This window comes from Anabrus simplex, chromosome 5, assembly GCF_040414725.1.
Source record: "Anabrus simplex isolate iqAnaSimp1 chromosome 5, ASM4041472v1, whole genome shotgun sequence".
Lineage (NCBI taxonomy): Eukaryota > Metazoa > Arthropoda > Insecta > Orthoptera > Tettigoniidae > Anabrus > Anabrus simplex.
In genome coordinates this window covers 28,785,833-28,808,432 of record NC_090269.1, presented here as the reverse complement: position 1 = coordinate 28,808,432, position 22,600 = coordinate 28,785,833, and the positions used below count along the sequence as shown (strand labels likewise).

General features: G+C 41.2%; 1 protein-coding gene across 2 annotated transcripts in view; it reads left to right on the top strand.

The window, feature by feature from the left end:
• The window catches only part of LOC136874285 (uncharacterized), an 86,329-nt gene extending 64,772 nt beyond the window's left edge, over positions 1 to 21,557 (top strand). The window contains exons 2-4 of one of the 2 annotated variants that reach the window (XM_067147917.2): positions 1,911 to 2,243; positions 15,000 to 15,148; positions 20,824 to 21,557. In XM_067147917.2, the coding sequence (XP_067004018.2) occupies positions 1,911 to 2,243; positions 15,000 to 15,148; positions 20,824 to 21,420 (1,079 nt within the window). In that variant the 3' untranslated portion in view covers positions 21,421 to 21,557. Of the gene's footprint in view, positions 1 to 1,910; positions 2,244 to 14,999; positions 17,066 to 20,823 lie in introns of those variants that run through there. The other variant, XM_067147916.2, reaches the window with a different exon arrangement.
• Positions 21,558 to 22,600: the final 1,043 nt, after the last annotated feature.

Genomic DNA, 22,600 nt, shown 5'->3' with positions numbered 1-22,600 from the left:
TCTCTGCGCAACGAAACCGCCTTCCGGGCTGCGTTCTACTCTAAGGAACTCAGAAGAGTCCACGGTTTCCCATTCTCAATTCCAGGCGAATGCTGAGACGGTACCTTTGATAGAGCGCGGCCGACTGACTTCTAATTCCTATCCTTAACAATCCTTGGCGGAAAAAAACATTCGAGAAGAGTCGACACCATAAAAGAAATACTCTACAAGTAAAAATAAATTTTTATTATTTTCGATCCGGATTAATGGGGGTCGGATAAACGAGGTTCTTGTGTACTGATAAATAATTTGAAAAAGTTATTAGATATCTGGCGGCGTTGTTATTTTACCACCTGCTGAAGTTAGCCAATCAGATCGCTTCACGGGCGAATTCAAATGGGCTTTGCGAAGGGGTGTTGCTAAATTTGCAGCTGGCTTAGACCGGCTTGAGAGGCATGCCAAGAGCGTGGGTTTCAGCTGGTGTCACCTCAGCGCGATCCTGTCAGCTCGGAGGTGAGTGTTCAAAGCCCTCCCCTGGCGAGGTTCTTTTTCTTCTATGGGTGCTCTGAAGTCGAGGTTAAGTCACGTGCAGATTTAGCAACACCGCCTCGGAAAGCCCATTTGAATTCGCCCGCGAAGCGATCTGATTGGCTAACTTCAGCAGCTGGTAAAATGAAAACGGCGCGAGATACCGAATTATTGTTTTTCAAATAACGTGTCAGTATGACCAACGCTCTAACGCTCATACACCCGATTCACGTTGTTTCTGACCATCCTGTGTACAAACTGTTTCATTTCATTCCACGACCACGAACCTACTACGCTGGCGTAGCAGGGGGAGAAGTGATACTCCCACGTGGCGCGTCCCAGGTGGTGGATAGGAGGTCCTAACCGGCTTGCCGGCGGACTTGAGGGAAATGAAATACCTCTCGCGGACCAAACACACTACCTCCTGTGGGTGGGGGACGCAGAGGGAGAATACACCCACGGCATTCCCTGCCTGCCGTAAGAGGCGACTAAAAGGGGTGACCAAGGGATGATCCAATTAGAACCATGAGACTACTTGTAATTAGTACCATCACGCAGGGAACACCATGGGTCGAATTTACTTACGCGTAGTACCACTATGTTAGGTACGCAATAGGTTTGTGATTAGTAGCGACAGTGTGTGAATCAGGAGGTGGGTCCTACAGTACCTCTAATTTGTACCCCTATATGAGCGACACCATGTTTCTGCCTTACCTATACTCAGTTCCCACTGTGTGAGGAATTCCACGGGATAGTGCGAGTCCCTGTGGTTAGTCCACTTATGTGAGAAACCCCATAGGTTTGCGTTGCCTTTATAGGTTTGCGTTGCCTGTAAATAGCGCAATGTGCGAAACACCATAGGTCTGTGTTACATGCGCGCATTACACTACCTGTAAATAGTACCATAAATAATGTGTGGAATACCGCGAGTCTCCGCTACTTTTGATTAGTACCGCAACATTACATATAGCATGGTTCTACTTTTCTAGCGACAAATACCATTATGAGGGGCCGATGACCTGGATTTTGGACCCATTTCGACTATAAGCATAATCGATTCAGCATCGTGCTATAGAAGCAGTCCCTTGGTCGGTAATACTATTGTTTCGTGCCAGCTTCTGTGCATGTGAGGCACTGTGGGTCGGACCCACTGATCGTTTTAAATTCATATCCGTCCATCCATTCATTCTTCGTTCTCACGCTTTGAATTCTGGCCAGTGGAGGATTTTGGACTTTTAAGTTGTCATTTCATTTCGTCTCATTTCGCACCATTATGGGCCGATGACCTCGATGATAGGCCCCTCTAAACAACAAACATCAATCATCAATCATTCCACGAGCTCCAGAGTTGTACAGGACTGGAAACTGTTTATTTTTAAAAGTTATTTATCTGGATGTTTCAGGTCCACACGATGTAACCGATAAGATCAACTCTCCAATCATCTCCAAGAAAAGGAGAAATCTAAAAATTCTGTGCTCCTCGCTGATCTTCATCCTGTTAGTTGTAGCAATCTCTCTGATGGTATTTTTCATCATTGAATACAAAGACAACTCGACGACGCTGTCAGCGAACACAGCCATTACTAAAAACGTGAATGTGATGAACACAATCACCATCTTCACGACAGGCAACAGGACCTCGTCTTCTAATACGACCGAAGGAGCAGGAAATAGCAGGCTGGATGTCAATACAGTGGTGCACTCTCTTGAGAGGACTCGCTGGTTCGCATCGACAGGTATGTTCACTATACATCTATTTAAACAGGGTTGAGCGCTGCCTGCTGTCCCATGTTCTCCTTCCTTCCTATATTTTTATCCTAACCGGCGAGTGGTTTGTGCAGATGGGTCACGTAGCTGTCAGCTTGCATTCGGGAACCCTACTGTCGGTTGGTCTGAAGATGGTTTCCCGTGGTTTCCTATTTTCATACCAGTCAAATGCTGTTGCTGTCCCTTAATTAAGGCCACGGCTACGTAATGAATATTGAATTTTCATGGTCGTGACAACAGACGACTTACAAGCACTCTACAGTACCGTATGTTGGCAGAAGTGCCAGACCTGTAGCCTAGCCTTTCCAACAGAACAAATATGTCTTAGGCCACCATAGCTCAATTGGTAGAACAACCGACGCGAAATCGGGAGGTAGTGGGTTCGCATCCCACTGGTGTCCGGTTGACCATATTTTTTCTGTATTATCATATCTTCAACACGTACTATATATGCGAAACTTGGCCTAATAGGTTGAAAGTTAATTTCGACCTCGGTCACTTCCTTCCCACTCCTAGGCCTTTCCTGTCTCAATTTTAAAAAATGAAAGTGAAAATGATTCTAAAATGATTTACCAGTCTGCGGTAGACCTTTTTAACAAGTAAACTCAGCTTGGAGTCACGGAAGAAACTGGTCAGATGCTACTCTTGGAGCAACAGTGGTCTCGAGAAAATTAGAGAGGGAATACCTGCTGAGTTTTGAAATGTGGTACTGCAGCTTTGGCTAGCAAATTGTAAGAAAAAAAAAAAAAAAAAAGAAAGAATAAGGTGGACTTACATGGTGACAAATGAAGAGTTCTTACGTGCCACAATTTTTTAGAGCTTCGCACATATTGAACATAGACAGCCTGATTCCATTCATTCGACCGAGTCAGGAATGGAATGGATCAAACCCCCATCTAGCGGCGAGGATAGGAATTTTTCCGGCTGCCGACGCCTGTCGCACTCCTCTGTGACAGATGAAAGGAAATGATATCGGAGAGTGTTCGTGGAATGAGAGATGACAGGGAAAACTGGAGTACCCGGAGAAAAACATGTCCCGCCTCCGCTTTGTCCAGCACAAATCTCACATGGAGTGACCGTGATTTGAACCACGGAACCGAGCGGTGAGAGGCCGACGCGCTGCCGCCTGAGCCACGGAGGCTTCCTTCGCACATATTCTGAAAAGAAATTGCTTGTTGGTTGATATCGTTGAAGGAAATTTTGACGGAATACAGTGACTTGGGAGGAACTGCTAGATGATTTAAAAGGAAAACTGCATTACTGGATGCTGAAGGGGGATGGTGAGGACAGAGAAACGTGGACAGCGAAATTTACAGACCGAATTGAAAGGACCTGCCACTAAGCAGAGTACTTCATTACGCGGCACCGTCTGTGTCTGGCGTTTGCTTCCATTTACTAGGGAGGTACATTCAGGGAAACGGGGTGGCCTCGGGAGCTGTGATAAGGGACCAGGGAACTGGAAGTAAAGTAGGCTAGGGATGACATAAAAATGTTAGTATTGAACTGTAGAAGTATTGTAAAGAAAGGAATCGAATTAAGTATATAATAGATATATACTTACCAGATATTGTAATAGGAGTTGAATCATGGCTGAGGAATGGTATAATGGATGCAGAAATTTGCTCACGGAATTGGGGTGTGTATCGTAGAGATAGGATAGGAATGGTAGGAGAGGGAGTATTCATTCTGGTGAAAGAAGAATTTGTCAGCTACGAAAAAGTTAAAGATGACAAACATGAAATTCTAGGTGTAAGGCTCATTTCTAAATATAATAGGCAAGTTGATGTCTTTGGAGTGTACAGATCGGGAAAGGGTAGCGCTGAAGCTGATAGGGAATGTGGGAAACGATAAGGAAAGGAACGTGATTGTAGCGGAAGATCTCAATATACCAAATGTCAATTGGGAAGGTAATGCGAACGACAGAAAGCATGGCCAACAAATGGCAAATAAGATAATATGGGAAGGGCATCTGATTCAGGAAGTGATGGAACCAACTAGAGGGAAGAATATCCTGGATGTGGTGCTGGTAAAACTAGATTAACTCTATAGAGGAACCGAAGTAACAGATGGTATTAGTGATCACGAGGCTGTTTTTGTGGTAGTTAAAAATAAATATAAAAGAAATGAAGGTATTAAATTTAGGAGTATTATGCAGTACCGTATGGCTGATAAAACAGGCATGAGGGAGTTTTAAAAAGTAACTATGATCGGTGGAAAACGGTAAATAAAAATGTAAACATACGCTGGGATGGGTTTAAAGCAATTGTTGAGGAATGTGAAAATAGGTTTGTACCTTTAAAGGTGGTAAGGAATGGTAAAAGTCCACAGTGTTATAACAGAGAAGTAAAGAGACTAAGAAGGAGGTGCAGGATGAAAAGAAATAGAATTAGAAATGGCTGTGGTAGTAAGGAGAAATTGAAGGAACTTACCAGGAAATTGAATCTAGCAAAGAATTCAGCTAAGGATAACATGATGGCAATCATAATTGGCAGTCATACAAATTTTAGCAAACAATGGAAGAGTATGTATAGGTACTTTAATGCGGAAACAGGTTCCAAGAAGGACATGCCAGGAATAATTAATGAACAAGGGGAGTGTGTGTATGTATCTTCAAAAGGCAGAAGCATTCAGTCAGCAGTATGTTAACATTGTTGGTTACAAGAATAATGTCCAGATAAAGGAAGTGAATAATACTAAAGGAGTACTAAAAATTACCTATGATAACATTGGCATTTACAATAAGATAAACAAGTTGAAAACTAGAAAAGCGGCTGAAATTGACAAGATTTATGGGGATATACTAAAGACAATGGGTTGGGATATAGCGCCATATCTGAAGTACTTATTTGATTATTGTTTGCATGAAAGAGCTATACCAAATGAATGAAAAGTTGCTATAGTAGCCCCTGTGTATAAAGGAAAGGATGATAGACATAAAGCTGAATATTACAGCCCAGTCAGTTTGACATGCATCCATTGCATATAAGCTTTGGGAAAACATTCTTTCTGATTATATTAAACATGTTTGCGAAATTAATAACTGGTTCGATAGAAGGCAGTTCGGGTTTAGGAAAGGTTATTCCACTGAAGCTCAAATTGTAGGATTCCAGCAAGATATAGCAGATGTCCTGGATTCAACAGGTCAAATGGACTGTATCGCGATTGACCTACCTAAGGCATTTGATAGGATAGATCATGGGAGACCACTGACAAAAATGAGTGCAATTGGACTTGACAAAAGAGTGACTGTATGGGTGGCTATGTTTCTAGAAAATAGAACTCAGAGAATTAGAGTAGGCGAAGCTATATCTGTCCCAGTAATAATTAAGAGGGGAATTCCTCATGGCGGTATTATTGGACATTGATGTTTTCTTATATATATCGATGATATGTGTAAAGGAGTGGAATCAGAGATAAGGCTTTTTGCGGACGGTGTTATTCTGTACAGAGTAATAAGTAAGTTACAAGATTGTGAGCAACTGCAAAATGACCTCGATAATGTTGTGAGATGGACAGTAGGCAATGGTATGATGATAAATGGGGTTAAAAGTCTGGTTGTGAGTTTCACAAATAGGAAAAGTCTGCATTGATGGGGTGAAAGTACCTTTTGGGGATCATTGTAAGTACCTAGGTGTTAATATAAGGAAAGATCTTCATTGGGTTAATCATATAAATATGATTGTAAATGAAACGTACAGATCTCTGCACATGGTATGAGGGTATTTAGGTGTTGTTGTAAGCATGTAAAGGAGAGGGCTTATAAGTTTCTGGTAAGACCCCCAACTAGAGCATGGTTCCAATGTATGGGAACCTCGCCAGGATTACTTGATTCAAGAATTGGAAAAAATCCGAAGAAAAGCAATTCGATTTGCTCTGGGTGATTTCCGACAAAAGAGTAGCGTTACACAAATGTTGTAAAGTTTGGGCTGGGAAGACTTGGGAGAAAGGAGACGAGCTACTCGACTAAGTGGTATGTTCCGAGCTGTAATTGGAGAGATGGCGTGGTATAACATCAGTAGACGAATAAATTTGAGTGGTGTCTTTAAAAGTAGGAAAGATCGCAATACGAAGATAAAGTTGGAATTCGAGAGGACAAATTGGGGCAAAATATTCGTTTATAGGAAGGGGAGTTAGGGATTGGATTAACTTACCACGGGAGGTGTTCAGTATATTTGCATTTTCTTTGCAATTATTTAAGAAAAGGCTTCGAAAACAACAGATAGGGAATCTGCCACCTGGGCGACTTCCCTAAATGCAGATCAGTAGTGATTGATTGACTGATTGATTGATTGATTGATTGATTGATTGATTGATTGATTGATTGATTGATTGATTGATTGATTGATTGATTGATTGATTGATATACCTTCATTTTTGCAGGGTCGGATCTCTTCTTGTTTTTCCTCAGTTATGAATTGTCCGACTTCTTGGCTGAATGGTCAGCCTTGAGGCCTTTGGTTCAGAGAGTCCTGGGTTCGATTCCCGGTCGGGTCGGGGATTTGAATTATCTCTGATTAATTCCTCTGGCTCGGGGACTGGGTGTTTGTATTTGTTCCAACACTTTCCTCTTCATATTCCGACAACACAATATACTACCAACCACCACAGGAACACGCAATAGTGATTACATCCCTCCATATAGGGTTGGCGTCAGGAAGGGCATCCGGCCGTAAAACAGGGTCAAATCCACGTGTGGGACGCAGTTTGCAGTCACGACCCCACAGGTATGGGAAAAGCGGTAGAAAAAGAAAGAAAGAAGAAGGAATTGTTATTTGCTCTATTTCCTTTTGAAATAACAATAATCATCACTACCACCACCATAGAGGCTGCAGCAATTCCTTGCGATACGCTTTAAAAAATGCTAACGGCCCAGAGGGGCCTACAGAATTTGAAAAGGTGAAATTAATAGAAAAATGGAGAGTGTGATGGAAGGAATATGCACCTTCAGAGGGGTAACAAAATATGATACGGACCCGCCTGCAAGAAACATGATTGGGACCCCTCAAAGAAATTTTATAAAACCTATCAATAATACATACAAATGCAACTGCAGCAGATTCATGCAATTTATATCCGTTTAATTTATACAGAGGATACTATAAGATTACAAAAAATAATTATTAATGGATTTCATTTTGAAAGAAAGATTTTGTAGGGATTGAAATACAACGTATATTTTGTCTTTACATGTTTAAAAATTTACTGTACTCACATTTGATTCTTAAAAAAATAAAAAATAAAAACTCGTATGGCTTTTAGTGCCGAGAGTGTCCGAGGGCATATTCGGCTCTCCTGGTGTAGGTGTTTCTATTTGATACTCATGGTGACTTACGCGTCTTGGTGTGTAATAGTGATGATAATGAGGTAGAGAGAGGGTGAAACCCGGTGTCGGCACGTAGCCTACTCCTGTCGAATAACGTCAAGGGGTCTGTTCAAAGCTTTACGTCCCCATCCGACGGACGAATCACCATCAACAACGTCAACGAGCACTGAACTCTGGTCTTCGATTTGTTTTTAACTTAAGTCACGATGCTCACATAACCCCTAGCTACACATTTCTTTCCTGGCTGAAACCCGAGAGGCGACGGAAATTCCACGTACTTACGTTGATATATCGAACTCAGAAGGAAAATCTACCCAAATACATCTCTTCAAAATTACATTTATTATCGTCATTCCATAATTGTAACACTAGATCTGGCACTTCCCTCGCTATTCCCGTCAAGCACTCTTCAATATGTAACAGATCCTTCGTTGTGGCTGGGTCATGACTTTGGAATTCACTCCCAGCTGCTGTCAGGAACTCAGACTCAATATCGAAATTTAAGACTGCATGTAGAGATTACCTGTTGAATACCGTTGATTGTTTTGTGTGATTGTTTCGTGTGTATGATGACGTATGATAGGTTGTGTGATTGTGGTTATTATTATTATTATTATTATTATTATTATTATTATTATTATTATTATTATTATTATTATTATAGTGTAATGCACATAATATTTAGCTTCTTACTCATGTACATAAATTACTTTTATGGCCATACTTATATTGCCATTTACTTTATTACTTATTGTGTTCTCTTTATGCATTTCTTATTTTTTCAGTTTGTATCTTATTTTTTCATTATGACTTTGTCTCTTTCTTATTATCTTTACGCTCCGAATTTCATTCTATTTTATTTGTTAAACTCTCTTTTCTTCCTTCATTATATGTCGTCCAAATCTGTAATTTTTAGCTTATCTTTGATTTTATAATAGAATAGTACATTTCTTTTATATATGTTTTATCTCTAAATTAATTATGTGGTTAAGTGTAAGAGAGGGCCGCGAGCCCTAACTTCGCCACTGCTAAAGTCAATAAATAAATAAATAAATAAATAAATAAATAAATAAATAAATAAATAAATAAATAAATAAATAAATATGTCCTCACTCCATATGACAGGAATTTAATTCAGGCTTTTGGCACGAAATCTAGTGATTAGAAATTGTATACTACGAACTCTCTTATCCTGCCGGCCAACATTCTGACGGTGAACATATTTTTTACCAACGGGACTCGAACTGGTTAACCACGATCATGGCCACCAGGAGGGCATTTGATTCTAAAGAAACTGGAGCATGCAGCGAACTTACTGGAATGTCTAGAGTGTCTCTCGACACCAATGATCGAAAGTTAATGGGAGAAGAACAGACTTGCAACATACTTCATGATAAAATGCAGGAATTTCGTAAAACGATCTGAAAAATAGATTTTTGCTGCCATCAAATTCCGCCAATCTCTCTCCCAGAGGTGAATTTTTTGCTGTCCTTAAGATTGGGAAGTAAGTTCAAAAAAGATAAAATCTTGCAGCAAAAATGTGACCACCTTCTTCTTCTCGGTCTATTCACGATTACCTGAGGCCGACACTTTCTATGGATTTAGCCAATTCTTATGGCTTAATGCCTTTCCTGACACTAACCCTGCGTGGGTGGATGGAGAGGAGTGGGTATTGGCGGAAAGAGAATTGAATGTGTAGGGTTTGTCGATGACATGGTATTATTAGAAAGCGAAATAAATTTAAATAAGATGCTAAAAGATATGAACGAAGCTTGCGAGGAGTATGGGATGAGAATAAATACTTCAAAAACAAAGAGTACGGAGATGGGTAAAGGAAGAAAACTGGCAAGTTAATATGAGCCAAGTAACAGATATCAAACATCTTGGAAGTACAATAAATGAAGACATGAGATGCCAACAGGTGAAAACTTGTATTGCTATAGCGAATGAAGCGTTCAGTACAAAGAGGAGATTATTATGCGGCAAATTAAATAAAGGTTTGAAAAAAAGAGTAGGCAAATGCTTTGTTTGCAGTGCGGCATTATATGGAGCAGAGACGTGGACATTGAGAAGAGGTGTTTGAGATGTGGATGTGGATGTGGAGGAGAATGGAGAAAATGCGCTGGATGGGAAGTATGAGAAATGAAAAAGTATTGGAAAGTGTTGAGGAGAAGAGGAAATTACTGCAAGTTATAAGAGAAAGGAAGAAGAACTGGATGGCACATTTATTGAGACGGGGGTGCTTGTTAACGGAAGAACTGGAAGGATTAGTTTGCGGAAAGAGACTGAGAGGAAGGAGGAGCTACAAGATCATAGATGACTTCAAAGAAGGAGCAACTTACAAGGATCTGAACAGGATAGCAGAAGACAGGAGGGCATGGGGCGCTGCCATGTGAAAACCTGCCTGTTGGCAGAACACATGATGATGATGATGATGAACCCTATGTGGAGGGAAGGATTCATGTTGCGCGTATCTGTGGTGGTCTGTGGTGTGATGTATTGCATGCACACGAAGATATACACTGACTGACAGAGCAAATGCAACACCAAGAAGGAGTGGTCAGAACTTTATGCCAATTGCAGGGTAGACTGACGTCACTGAGGTATGCTCATGATGTGAAATGCGCCGCTGTGCTGCGCACGTAGCGAACGATAAATGGGACACGGCGTTGGCGAATGGCCCACTTCGTACCGTGATTTCTCAGCCGACAGTCATTGTAGAACGTGTTGTCGTGTGCCACAGGACACGTGTATAGCTAAGAATGCCAGGCCGCCGTCAACGGAAGCATTTCCAGCAGACAGACGACTTTACGAGGGGTATGGTGATCGGGCTGAGAAGGGCAGGTTGGTCGCTTCGTCAAATCGCAGCCGATACCCATAGGGATGTGTCCACGGTGCAGCGCCTGTGGCGAAGATGGTTGGCGCAGGGACATGTGGCACATGCGAGGGGTCCAGGCGCAGCCCGAGTGACGTCAGCACGCGAGGATCGGGATCGGCGCATCCGCCGCCAAGCGGTGGCAGCCCCGCACGCCACGTCAACCGCCATTCTTCAGCATGTGCAAGACACCCTAGCTGTTCCAATATCGACCAGAACAATTTCCCGTCGATTGGTTGAAGGAGGCCTGCACTCCCGGCGTCCGCTCAGAAGACTACCATTGACTCCACAGCATAGACGTGCACGCCTGGCATGGTGCCGGGCTAGAGCGACTTGGATGAGGGAATGGCGGACTGTCGTGTTCTCCGATGAGTCACGCTTCTGTTCTGTCAGTGATAGTCACCGCAGACGAGTGTGGCGTTGGCGTGGAGAAAGGTCAAATCCGGCAGTAACTGTGGAGCCCCCTACCACTAGACAACGCGGCATCATGGTTTGGGGCGCTATTGCGTATGATTCCACGTCACCTCTAGTGCGTATTCAAGGCACGTTAAATGCCCACCGCTACGTGCAGCATGTGCTGCGGCCGGTGGCACTCCCGTACCTTCAGGGGCTGTCCAATGCTCTGTTTCAGCAGGATAATGCCCGCCCACACACTGCTCGCATCTCCCAACAGGCTCTACGAGGTGTACAGATGCTTCCGCGGCCAGCGTACTCTCCGGATCTCTCACCAATCGAACACGTGTGGGATCTCATTGGACGCCGTTTGCAAACTCTGCCCCAGCCTCGTACGGACGACCAACTGTGGCAAATGGTTGACAGAGAATGGAGAACCATCCCTCAGGACACCATCCGCACTCTTATTGACTCTGTACCTCGACGTGTTTCTGCGTGCATCGCCGCTCGCGGTGGTCCTACATCCTACTGAGTCGATGCCGTGCGCATTGTGTAACCTGCATATCGGTTTGAAATAAACATCAATTATTCGTCCGTGCCGTCTCTGTGTTTTCCCCAACTTTCATCCCTTTCGAACCACTCCTCCTTGGTGTTGCATTTGCTCTGTCAGTCAGTGTATATTAAGACGCGCGTAGAGATGCTGTACACCGTGCGTCGGTCCGACTCGGCTCAGTTCGGACCACAGTTTTGTCTCGGGAGTGGCTCGGCTAAGCTCGGCTCAACTCTGTTCGGACGGTGAAGCGCTGCGGAGTAAGTGAGGAAGCGGGAGGCAGGCGGAACGAGCGAGACAGTTCTAGAGAAAGAGAGAGACAGCACTTATGCTCAAAATCAAGGATTGGGGGTCTACACTCTACTCAGTCTGTCGAACTCATTATTATTATTATTATTATTATTATTATTATTATTATTATTATTATTATTATTATTACGGGGATACCGTGGTTTACAGAGGTGAAAAACGTCCGGGCATGAATGGGTGGATATAAGACTGTCATAAGATTAATTTAAAACTGTACCGGGGGGTACACCTCTACGCCGCAAATTTAAATCTTCCGCCAATAAATTCTCCTCTACCGGAGAAACTGTGAACTTCTAGAACTGTATTAATTCATAAGTTTTCTCAGAAGAGGTCTCTACCATAAATTTTGGGATTACAAAGTTGTCTATACTGTGTGGATTTCAACGTGTTTTGTTTTCTATGGATCAAGAAGTGTGGACATTCGCTAACAGATGTCTCTACCCAAAAAACTATGATCATGCACCCTGGTGCGAAGTTTTCTCGGCTCTTCGCCACTTATACAACATCATGCTTAGTGTATAGAGGCATAGCAGGGGGCGGGTAGCGCCTCTTCCTTCGGGCAGCAGCTCTTCAACAAGGTAATGGCCGTTTGACATCTTTCTTTTCTCCTTGCTAGCTCAGCAGTTTAACCCGCGGGGCAGGTCCGAAACCTTTAATATGTAACCTTTAAACTTAAAACATGTAAATCTTTTCCATCTTTGTAATACTTCATATATCTTTAAATGTAAATCGGGGATAGAGAGTACTTTACCCTCTCGAGCTCCCCTTCATTACTGAATTGAGGTGACTACGTTTACATAACCGATTTTCTTCTCTTCATTAATGTGTTAAATTAATATGGGAATAGCCCCTGTGTATCGGCTTAACGCCACTTAGGTTTTAACAAGCTTTCATGTAGGAGTGCAAGTACACGCCTCCATCCATCTTGTTTCTTTTTTAGGACCATTTAATTAATCTGTTCCTTTTCCACGAAGGCCCCGTAGATTGGGTACGAGATACCCCTGTTTAATTCTTGTAAGTTGTGGCAAGAGATCGCAATCAATTTGAGAGGGAATTCGATAGGGTAGCTCACTCTGTGTTCCCTGATTTCGGTTAAGTTCTTACAGCTTGGTTGTAATTTACATTTAACGTTTGAAATGTACATTTGAGGAAGATAATTTACATTACAAAAGGTTTGAAACCTTCCTCTCAAGCTAGCTTTGAAAGACAATCTGATTTTAAGCTGGAGATGCCATTACGTTGAGCTGGTGGACCTCCCGAAGGCGGATACGACGGCCTTCCGCCTCCGTTACAAATTCAGGTACCAAAATTTAGCTCACAAGCTAGGTAACAACTTTTAGAAAATCAGAACAATCAACTAATAACAAATTAGCTCCCTAATTACCAATTGTACATGAGCACAACTGCTCCCATTAACAAACAGTCAAGGAGACGGGTCTCCCAATTTCTTTTACATCAACAGGAAGAGCGTAATTGCTCTACCAATTTATACTTAGGAATCTATTTTCAAAAATTTCCAGGCCTATCAAAGCCACGACCTTTTACAAAATCAAACAGTATTCACTGTCTTAAAATAGTCAACAGTCTGATATCTTTACCATGAAAAGAATGAAATAGAGTTTAACAGGGGTAGCGAGAACCCATGCTACAAGGCCTTTGGTAAAAAAAAAAAAAGGTTAAATTTACTGGCCCAAAAATCAAAACAGTGAGGAGGCGGACACTTGCGCTCCTTGAAAATTTAAATGAAATTCTTAAAACCCTATTTGGGCTTCTGGCCCGACATTACGAAGGTGACTACAAGGAGAAAACTATTTATGTTACAGAAATTACAAGATAGAACAGGTTACGAAATCATAGTCGCCTCAAAATCAAATTGAGAGAGAATTCGATAGGGTAGCTCACTCTGTGTTCCCTGATTTCGGTTAAGTTCTTACAGCTTGGTTGTAATTTACATTTAACGTTTGAAATGTACATTTGAGAAAGATAATTTACATTACAAAAATTTTGAAACCTTCCTCTCAAGCTAGCTTTGAAAGACAATCAGATTTTAAGCTGGATCTGCCATTACCTTGAGCTAGTGGACCTCCCGAAGGTGGATAAGTCTGCCCTCCACCTCCGTTAAGAACACACTCTCAGACTGGAGCGATCACAAAGACAACCTGGTCCGAAAATGTGCCAGCTTTTATAGCCGAAGGTAAAGTTCCAGAAAACTCTGGGCTAAGGCCCTGACACAACCCAAGTTCGCATTGGATAATCAAATAAATACCAGAAAGTTTTGATTGGATGAAAAATAAATATACACAATTTTTCATTGGCCAACATCTAAAGTTGGCGGGAAGAGCTAGAAGTGTTGATAACTTTTGAACATAAAAAAAACAAACACTAAATACTCCAGTTTAGGAAACCTTTAACACAATATTTATCTAGAATTTTAATAGTTCATCTTCACGCCAGACGGCACAACATAAGTTTATAGTAGGGACATCTGTTGAGCAATGTCCAAACTTCTCGTGCTAGTTGTTTCACAGTTTACTTTACAGAGGGCCTTATCCAAGGCGCTTAATTTAAATGTACGGACGGGTGTACCTCCGGTACAATTACAATTATTATTATTATTATTATTATTATTATTATTATTGTTATTACGGTATTATTATGTGGTTAGGGGAACTCAGCTCTGAGCTTGTATCCGGGATATAGGGGGTTCGAACTCCACTATCGACAGCCCTGAAGATGGTTTCCAGTGGTTTCCCATTTTCACACCAGGCAAATGCTGGGCTGTACCTTAATGAAGGCCACGGCCGCTTCCTTGCCACTCCTAGCCCTTTTTTATCCCATCGTCGCCATATGACCTATCTGTGTCGGTGCGACGTAAAGCCAATTGTAATATTAAAAAAGTTAATGATTTTGTTGATGATAAATAAACAAATCAAATTTTGCACCTTGCGCCGCGGAATGCACTGGTGCATGCACCCTTAGAGGTCCTGATTTACTAGAAGGCACTGATATTCAAAACTACAGTGTTTCTTAATAGTATCTGATACATTTAGGAACATCTATAGTGGTAGTCGAACGTAACATTCCGCGCACTTTTACGTCAACGCTCAATTCTGACAGTTTGCCCCAAGCACTCCACTCTTTCCATGGTAGTTGTAATCAGAGTAATGTTTGTGACTTCACACTAACGGTGATTTCACTTCCCTATTCCATATTGTGTTTCCTTCTTCTCGCTCATGCTTAACTGCTTGTATAATTATGATTTATTTGTTCTCTAGGGGAGAACGCGCTCCTCGCTCCAAGTGTAACAAAGGAGACATCTGAAGCTGGAGGAAATTCTACTGGCGACATACCTAATGAAACAAAGCAAGACCAGAGTGATATCAGTGTGGAAGTTCTTGGAACACATAATGAAACTAAAGTAGCAGTGAGTACTATTATATCTGGAGGAGACGTCGGAATGATTGTCGAAAAGACTAATATCACTGCACCTCTACCAGGACCTTCGAATATCTTAGAATCTGCTGAATATTACAGAAACATCACGATCTTGTTAACAGCTGAACAATACGATACCACTACCACCTTGTCAACACCTCAACAATATAATGCTACTACAATCTCATCAACACCGGAACAACATCATGCTATCACAATTCCATCAACACCTGAAGAATATAATGCTACCACCATCTTGTCATCACTTCAGCAAAATGATACTACTATCATTCCATCAACACCCGAGGAACACAAAACTGCCACCATCCCATCAACAACTGAACGATATAAGACTACCACCATTTCATCGACTCATGTGCAATATAATATCACGACCATCCCGTCAACACCTAGACAATACAATAACACTACCATCTCTTTAACAGCTGAACAGTACAAAAATACAACACATGATCATTACAATGCCACCACCGCACCATTATCACCTAGTCATGCGGATCATCCTTCCATTTCTTCAACACCTGGACTGAACAAAATCACATCCCCCTCGTCAACATCTGAGCATTACAATACTGCCACCACATCTACAACACCTGGGGATTACAAAAGCACTACAATCACGCCATCAACTGGACATTATAATAATACCAGTATCTGAACATTTGAGTGCAACAGAAACCGATTGATCTGGTTGATGGAGATGGTTCTCCAATAATATAGAGGACGCTTGCAGTGGGTACGTTTAGCTCTTGTAACCTCCTTGTTAACGACCGGTATGCTTTGGAAACTTAGCTGGCTGGCTGTGTTTACATTTCTTGTCCGCGGAGTGTCAGAACTTCCCAACTCGAGACACAGCGCTGTCAACTCTCCATTTTAACTAGTTCGCCTCTGAGAGCGAACAGCGAGACTGGACAGAACTACGTACAGCTATGTAACACTGGAGACCTGGCAAGCAAGTCGGTCTCAGGACCGGCACGCTTTTGAAGTACTTTACGTGGACTGTCACTGACAAAGCAAGCATGCTATTGGTGAAGAGTCGTCTGCTATTGGTCACAACAGAGTCGACTGTAGAGAGTCATAAATCTTGTTACTGTCGTAGGGTGGTGCTGCTTAACGGTTGAGTCGCCGATCGTTAACGAGGAAGTTGAGAGAAATAGGTTAGTAAGTTACCTCGAGATTTGTAAATGATGTAGCGGAAAATAAACATGATAAGTGATCACGAGTTCCAGTAAGTAACAACGCAGTGTCTATGCTTCATATGAATCAGATGGTTCAACGGAAGACCTCGGTGTGAAAAATGTGAAACACAAGTTACGTACTAGCTTTCCTTTTATCTTCAGCCACATTCCACTTTTGTTTCAAAACTCTGTATTACTTCACCGATACTTGTAAACTGACCGCGACTTACTGGTTATTATCTCCATTAACTGGCAAAATTTGTCATTGCAATAAGGTGAAGGGTATGTTGCTCCTAATGAGTTCCTTTACATGCTGTCTCCTTAAAGGGGACCGTTTATTGAAATGTTCAACTTCTACAATTTTGAAGATATCACCGTGAAATTTTGTGAGCACATTCATGAAGTAAATATTACCTGCTGTACCAAGTTTCAAAGCAGTGGGTTGATTCAATCTTCGTCAATTTTTATATTTTTATATTTAGTTATGAGTTACTGAAAAAAGTTCCCTGAGACACAATTTTAGTTTCGATGACTTAAAAGTTTGATAATGCTGTTTAAATACATACATAAACGTTACTTATTTTAAAATGTATTTTCCTCAAATATGTATCACACTAGAAATGTATCATTATTTATTTATAGAAAAATAATATAGTGTCATAATCAAATGCATGTAACATTGCTTCCAATCAACAAATAAAATTCTTTACAAGTATGTTTTGTTAGTTGAAGATATTAATGTAACTCCAAAAAAGTTTCATATCAATCAGACAAGAACTGCAGCACATGGAACTTTTTGCAGCAAGCGAAGTACTGAAAAAATTAAATATGAGAGAAAGGTATCTGAAGTTTGGAATTCACCTGTTATTTTTGAAAGAATATGAGGTAAACGGGAATCATCGTAAAACGCTGACACAATAATACTATCATTTGTCAAACCAAGGAGCAAAATTCAAACGGAAATGGCAAAATACTGTCAAAATATGCGATCAAGTGCCAGAGTGGCAGACACACCTACGCGGCAGTCCATTAAAATGTTCGTACGGCCTTTACAAATGGCGGAACTTTAAATTTTGTGCCATTTGCTGATAATAGAAAAAGACGGGATGCTCGATTAAGTGCTATGTTCCGAGCTGTCAGTGGAGAGATCGTGGAATGACATCAGTAGACGAATAAGTTTGAGTGGTGTCTTTAAAAGTAGGAAAGATCAGAATGTGAAGATAAAGCTGGAATTCAATAGGATAAATAGGGATAAATATTCGTTTATAGGAAGGGGAGTTAGGGATTGAAATAACTTACCAAGAAAGATGTTCAATAAATTTCTAATTTTTTTGCAATCATTTAAGAAAAGGCTAGGAAAACAACAGATAGGGAATCTGCCATCTGGGCGACTGCTCTAAATGCAGATCAGTAGTGATTGATTGATTGATTGATTGATTGATTGATTGATTGATTGATGTTATCATTTAGCAATAATTCGTAAAATCGACATTTTGTAAGGAAATCACGACATTTTAGTTATCGGTCCCCTCAAGGCTGTTGTACTTAAACTCGGTCATTCTGAGCCGTTATCGAAATAGCGATCTTGGGCCTGATTTAGGCCTATTGGCCGTTCAGAAATTGAACTGTTGTTCATTCAGTACAGAGCAAGCAATAAGTGGTAGGCTAAACAATACACCAGTCTAATATTTGGATACTCCAATGTCAGATTAATGACTCTGAGGATTACGGGATAAATCTCGCCTCTTGTGCACAAGATCGAGATGTCGATCCTCAGCCAATTAACTTACCAGTAAAGTACTAAAATCATGTTTCTCGAGTGGTGGTAATTGTAGTATCATTTTAAAGGTAGGCTACTGTAATATAACGAGATTCTCAGCCTGTCAGATAAGTGTTTAATGAAGTATATGGCCACTTAAAAAAATACATTGTTGTGTACAGTAAAGGTAAGAAAGCTACCGTACTTTGAAAATAATCGATTATTTCAACAAAGTCTACCTTGTTAACCTAACGGTTACCTAGCTGCCATGCTCGGAAGCCCGGGTTCGATTCCCGTAATACCAGAAATTTAAGATTGTTATGAGGGGTATATGGTTAAATAGGTACATGCCTCAGGACGAGGACACAAATTTACATTTCATAATTAAAAATATCCACTTCCAGTATGATTTATGGAGGTCCTTCTAGGGACAGAGTAAATAGTCTGTTACTTGCTGTGACTCAGCGGTGGGTAAAATAGGCGTGATTAGCTCTATGTTGTCTCCAGTAATTAACAAGATATTCATTTCTACTGTAGGCAGAGGGAACCCTATGGCCATGTGTCCCTCCGTAACTAGAGGTCTACCGAGCTCGATAGCTGCAGTCGCTTAAGTGCGGCCAGTATCCAGTAATCGGGAGATAGTGGGTTTGAACCCCACTGTCGGCAGCCCTGAAGATGGTTTTCCGTGGTTTCCCATTTTTACACCAGGCAAATGTTGGGGCTGTACCTTACTTAAGGCCACGGCCGCTTCCTTCCCATTCCTAGGCCTTTCCTATCCCATCGTCGCCATAAGACATATCTGTGTCGGTGCGACGTAAAGCAAATAGCAAAAGTAAGTAGAGGTCTTGGTTTTAAAACTATGCATGTCCTTCCTCGTGTACCTGATTTAGGCAATCATCACGAAAAAGTATTAGACATAAATAATATTCTGAGGTTGTAAAAGCATCGACCTAAATCAAATACATCTTAGTCATCAACGTTTGTCCTGCCTAGTGGCGGAGTCTGTTCAATAATCTTCAGAAACATCATGATCAATGTGTGTCACACAGAGGCGGTGACTGGAAAGAACCAAAGCATTACAGACCTCATATTTGCTGTCAGAATGCTAATAGAGAAGCACTGAGAATACGGAAAGAAGTTACTGATGGTTTTAATGGACATCGAGAAGGCCTGCGACAGTGTCCCTAGGAAGATGATCCGGGAATGCCTAGACGGTATAGGTGTGTCAAACTTCCTGACTGATAAAGTGAAGATGGTCTATCAAAAATGCGTTAGTTGTGTCCAAGTAGGGATTGCAAGATCAGATTGGCCTGAAACCAAGATAGGACCCAGCACAGTGCCTTGCCACCACTGTTATTCAGCATCGTCATCCATCTAGGAACATTACATAATGCCTAATATTTGCAGATGATGTTCTCATTTGGGGAGAACTGAAACTGAAGTACCGGTACAGGACAAACTAAATCTTTGAAGCGACAAGTTTAAAGAATGTGGACTAAACATCAGTACAACAAAACTTTTGAAAGGTACGGATTCAAACATTTTTGGGGGGAACTCGGCTACATTTTGTTTCTAGCTTCAAGTATCTTGGAAGTATCATTGCAATAAATAACACAATAAAACAAGAAATACTTAAAATACACAAAAAAATCTGGTCAATTATACTTTTAAGTGAAAAATTTACTGTGGGAAGATAAAATAGGTCTACCCCAGAAAGCAAATTTGACAATGTTTCTTTCCTACTCCATTCCAGTTCTCTTTTAGGGACTCGAAACATGTACCCTACATAACAAGACTAATAGTAAAATACAATCAACAGAAATTAAATTCATCAGAACATTGAACCAGAAGACCAGGAAAGACAAGATTACAAATGAACCAAACAGAAAGGAGGCTGGCATCAAAATACCTGTTACCGAGCCTTTAGGAAGATGCAGGTTACAATGGTTTGGACATTGGACATATATTGAGGATGGACAGAAGGAATTATTTTAACAGAGAAATGAACGGGAAGAGACAAATAGGGAGACCAAGGAATCGATAGATAGATAGATAGATAGATAGATAGATAGATAGATAGATAGATAGATAGACACAGTGAAATCGGAGGTCAGCAAGAGGAATGCCTCGTGGGAGGGTATAGAGGAACAGAAACTATACTCTTGTACACTATACCCGGGAAACTGGAATTGGAAATGATGATGATGTCGGGCGATAGAACACGACTGGTTGTGGTGGCGAGGTATCGCATAAGGTGAGTAATCTTGAAAATCGGTCGGATATAAACCGAGCGACCTTCTGTATATCCTGTCCAGTCTTCCTTGTCGTCCGACCGGGAGCGTATCGCGCTTTCGAGACTTATGGTACTTTTCAGTTCCCTGTATTTCATAACTCTTTCTTTTCTTACCCTGTAGACCATCACATTTCAAAGTCCCGGACCTTTTCCTTCCTAAATTGTTAGGAAATACTGATGATCTCGTCCTTATTCTTGAACGTTTTCCAGGTTTTCCATTCTCTAAAGTGAATTAAGTCATGATATCACCCGAGTCCTGATGATAACGATAACTTTGCTCTCAACACTTTGGGTAGATTATGTTCGATGATCAATTTACGCGAAATACTAAATTTCCAGTATCATTTTACTTGTGGACATTATGTCTCAAATGCTACAGTATTTGCTAATTTGAATTATTTCGCTCCTTTCAGATCACCCTCACATTGAACTATCATCAGGATACGGGCACAGCTATTGAAGGTGATATCTCTAACACAGTCGAATCTGAAGAAGTGCCCAATGCAGGTGGTGACATTCAGACAACACCTAGTGACAGAACCACTAGCTCTTCTGATTATGTACAGAGTATGGAAACAAGCAGTGGAGGGACCGGCTGTTTCAACAATGGGACTAGAAGAGGTAGTAATGCAGAAACTAAAGAAATTTATGAGACAAAGGACAATGGTAGTAGAGTGGCTCGAATGGAAGGACAAATTAATGTAATTCTTGCAGAGAATAATACTAGCAAAACTCAGATAAACGAGAACAATCAAGCAGCTTTTGCACATAATATCGCTAGAGTTAACAATGAGACTGCTTTAGCTAGTGACAATGTTAGCAAAAACATTCGAGCAGCTTCTGTGGGTGGTAATAGTAGTGATCATAAGGCTGAGGTCGTCGCAAGCGGTAACTCCAGCGCACCTGATGGCGATGAAAATGGATCTACGGTCAACAAGCATCTTTCATCTTTGTTTTATAGTTCTTTGCCCATTTTTAATAAGATCCATGATGTTATATCTCAGTGGTAACAAGTTCACCCTTATTTCTGAAACTGTCATCGACGTGTATCAATATTTTATCAGGTATCAGTGAATAACTGATGTCTGATATTAGTAACAATATCAAAATTATGTTGTAAAATCACAATTTAGGCGAATTTCAGAAGAAGGGCACATAAATAAAACACTTTATGGGATTCTACGTTTGGCCTTATTTTGTTTTGACATTAATATGTCTTATGACTGTGGTCCGACTCGTTGGCTGAATGGTCAGCGTACTGGCCTTCGGTCCAGAGGGCTCCGGGTTCGATTCTCGACCGGGTCGGGGATTTAAGTCACTTCTGATTAATTCTTCCGTCCCAACACTCTCCTCTTCATATTCAGACAACATACCACACTACCAACCACCACGGAAACACGCAATAGTGATTACATTCCTCCATATAGGGTTGGCGTCAGGAAGGGCATCCGGCCGTAAAACAGGGCCAAATCCACATATGTGTGACGCAGTTCGGACCCGCGACCCCACAGGTGTGGGGAAAAAGCGCTAGGAAAAGAAGAAGAAGAAGAAGAAGTCTTATGGCTGGGGGACATCCGAAAATTTGTGTAACTTGTGACGGAAATGTAACCATAGCAACCATGCAGGCAGTGATGTAAGGTATGGATGGATGATCAGACAATGTTACCTAACAACCATGGGGGCCATGTCTTATGGCTCTTTGCCATCTGAAATTAGCAGCCGTTGATGGATGGCCATGACTGGGAGACATATTTATGATCATTTGATTTTCATAAAGGGAAAAGAGTTTTTTTAAGTGCATATTATTGTTAATTTTGCAATGCTTATGAGTAGTTGAAGATTAAAAGTTGTTTTCCTTTTAGTGAATTTTTAGTCCGTTCTCTCTCTCGAAAAAAAACAAAAAAGATATAGGCCTATATCTTTTTTGAGTTAAGAGCCCTTTTCTCATATGCACGGTAATGATTTTAATAAATTTGTGTCAATTTTAGCAAAGACTGATATTGAATTCCGTTCAACAGACTTTCATAAACGTTTGTATTCATATTACTTGACCTAAATTTCTGCATTTCTGGAGAGCACCACGCGTTCGTCTAGTAAGAATCTACTATTGAAGGGAAATGTAAATTATTCAAGAAATGCTGGGGCTGTACCTTAATTAAGGCCACGGCCGCTTCCTTCCAACTCCTAGGC